The 2,535-nt window shown below is 35.8% G+C and overlaps 1 protein-coding gene across 1 annotated transcript in view; it reads left to right on the top strand.

The window, feature by feature from the left end:
- sinhcafl (SIN3-HDAC complex associated factor, like) overlaps positions 1-2,390 on the top strand; it is a gene marked incomplete in the record, with an annotated part of 4,264 nt that extends 1,874 nt beyond the window's left edge. The window contains 2 exon segments of the mRNA XM_014026743.1: positions 238-391; positions 472-2,390. Coding sequence (XP_013882197.1) covers positions 238-391; positions 472-649 — 332 coding nt within the window.
- Between the last annotated feature and the right edge of the window lie 145 nt (positions 2,391-2,535).

Here is a 2,535-nt window from a genome sequence, read left to right as displayed (position 1 = left end):
GTTGTAATGTGACAAAATATGGAAAAGTTCAAGGGGTATGAATACTTTTGCAAACCACTGTAGTATTTCCCTGTAAAAATGTTTGTTTTGGTGACCAGATAATAAAAAAATAATCTCTTGTTAAACTTTATTGGTAATCGTTAATTTGAACTGAGCCATCAGGTGGCCCACAGCCATGCTGCTTTGGATCTGATTTGAAAAGTGAATAACTGTTTCTCCTAACGTTTCCTCCTCAAGCAGATTCAGACGCTCACAGCACCACCTCCAGCATGTCTCCGGCTCAGTCTCCCAGCTACAGCAACCAGTCGGACGACGGCTCAGACGTGGAGTCCAAACAAAGGCGCTCGGCTCCGTCCATCTTCTCTTTCTTGGATCGTTCCTACTGGAAAAGGCAAGAGAGAAAACTGAACTTGACAGAGATTTTTCTTTTTTATATTTGTGAGATTAACCATTTTCCCCCCCTTCTTTTAGGCAAAAGGTTTGTTGTGGGATTATCTACAAAGGTCGGTTTGGAGAGGTGATTATCGATCCCCGGCTCTTCAAACCCTGCTGCAGCTCGAAAAAGCAGAAGTCTCTGGCGCCCGCACAGGTGTCCACACTTCCTCCACAGCTACCAGAAGACACAAATGCCGGTGAATGCTTTTGTTGAATTCCCTCCGTGGGGCTATTCGTGGCATCCACCTGGATTTGTCTCCAGTGGCAGACCTCATTTCTATTCTCCCTTTTAGATCAGTTCATGTCTATTCATTTGTTTTCATATGGGTATTTTTAAACTTATGTATAGAGTTGAGTTATTTGTTTTATAAAAAGAAGAAAAAAGAAAAAAAACTTTGGGGCATTAGTGTTATTTATAGGATTAAGGACACAAATGTTAAAAGTTTAATTCTTTTGTTTTGAATTGTTTTTGTTGATTAAGTGATCARTTATTTGTAAATATTGACTTATTTTGCATATCAGAACTGCTCGATTTTATGAAACTGTATAAAAGACACCAGCATTTTCTAATACCAGCATTTTTGTTGTTGCTGAAGTGGGTCTTCAGCTCCTTGCTGCAATGTTTTTTCTATGTGATCCTTTATACATTTATTTTTTTAAGTACACAAATGGCTTTTTAGTAACACCAGGGATAATTGGCAAGTGTCATTTAATTGTTCTAATGTGTAGATGAGGRGTGTTATCCCATGAACATATACACAGCTTTAGCATGCCACAAGTTTAAAACACTTATTTTTTACTTGTTCAGCCGTTTGTGCACATTGTGGTTAGAGCGTGCATGCAGTACACCCTCCTCTTGTTGGAAAAAAACAGGTGATTTTATTTGTGTTTTGTAAAGTCTCAGCTGAAATGACATTGTGTGTTCTAAAGCAAACGGTTTTAAAAGTTTTGTAAATATAGCATTTTGGCTCATGGTATATTCCAATCTTTTTTTTTTTTTAATGACAAAAACAGCAAACCACTACATGTGAAAGGTGTGGGGAAACAATTACGCTAAGCTAGTTTGATCACGTTCCATTTTCTCAGGCATATTTCCCTTAAAGCTTGTGCTGCAGCTCTTTGCTCCGTGCAGTCGTGCCGTTAACTACAACCGGAGAAGCCGGACATCTGACTTCTYTTTTTAACGATTCCCTCATATTTTAATGCTCTTAGAAGAATGTGTTTGTCAAAAGAAGCAATTGTCAACATTTCAAACTATGCAGACATTTTGAATGTGAGGATTGCTTTGGGGCTTTCTATCACTTTCTCTTTGAAGATGGTGATGGATTTTTTTTAAATAACCAAATTGGCTTGTAAAAAGCTTTTTTTTCTCTCAGCAATAATGTTACATGATCAAGTCATTTTCTCAAAATGTTATGTATGCCATGTTAAAAATAATGCTCTTATTGCACAGTTCTTGTCATGGTGTAAACTGTCACTGCAGTGACGACGGTTGATTTAATTTTTTTCTTTTTTATTTACATTTTGTAACCAAACTAAATGAGTTGATAGACATTATTCTGTAAAGTTGCTTAATATATGTAAACTGTTCTGCGGCAGGGTAGATAAATGCTGAACTTTTWAAAAAATGATTCTTATTAAAAAGGACATGCTGCTTCCTTTTTAGCTGGAAAATAAGCTGTTTTTGTATCCTTAGGGAGATGCCATATTTTTTGCGAGGTACATTTTGAGATGCAAGGTGTGCCTTATTGAATTACCTGACCTTTCCATTGTGATTTGTTTGTAATTTATATTTATTTATTAACGCAAKCTTTTTTTAACTAAAATTTTGAGGTAATTGGTGTTGAGCCTTTTCAGAAAGTTCTTTTTTTATGTGCACTTCCTTTGAACGTGTATGTTTTTTGTATACTGTACCACAAAGTAGAACTGTATAATAAACGTTGACCAAAAAAATGTTCCTGTGCACTATTTATTTGTTCCTGCAGATGGTGGGCAAGAGCAATTCACCTTTTAACCAACAAAGAAAACATACAGAATGTAAATCTAAATAAACTTTTTTTTTAAATAGACTAAAATTAACATTTAACACCAATGTTACAC

This window comes from Austrofundulus limnaeus, unplaced genomic scaffold, assembly GCF_001266775.1.
Source record: "Austrofundulus limnaeus strain Quisiro unplaced genomic scaffold, Austrofundulus_limnaeus-1.0 Scaffold5, whole genome shotgun sequence".
Taxonomy (NCBI): Eukaryota; Metazoa; Chordata; class Actinopteri; order Cyprinodontiformes; family Rivulidae; genus Austrofundulus; species Austrofundulus limnaeus.
Note: the sequence above shows the minus strand (reverse complement) of the source record. Positions and strands in the feature narration are given on the sequence as shown.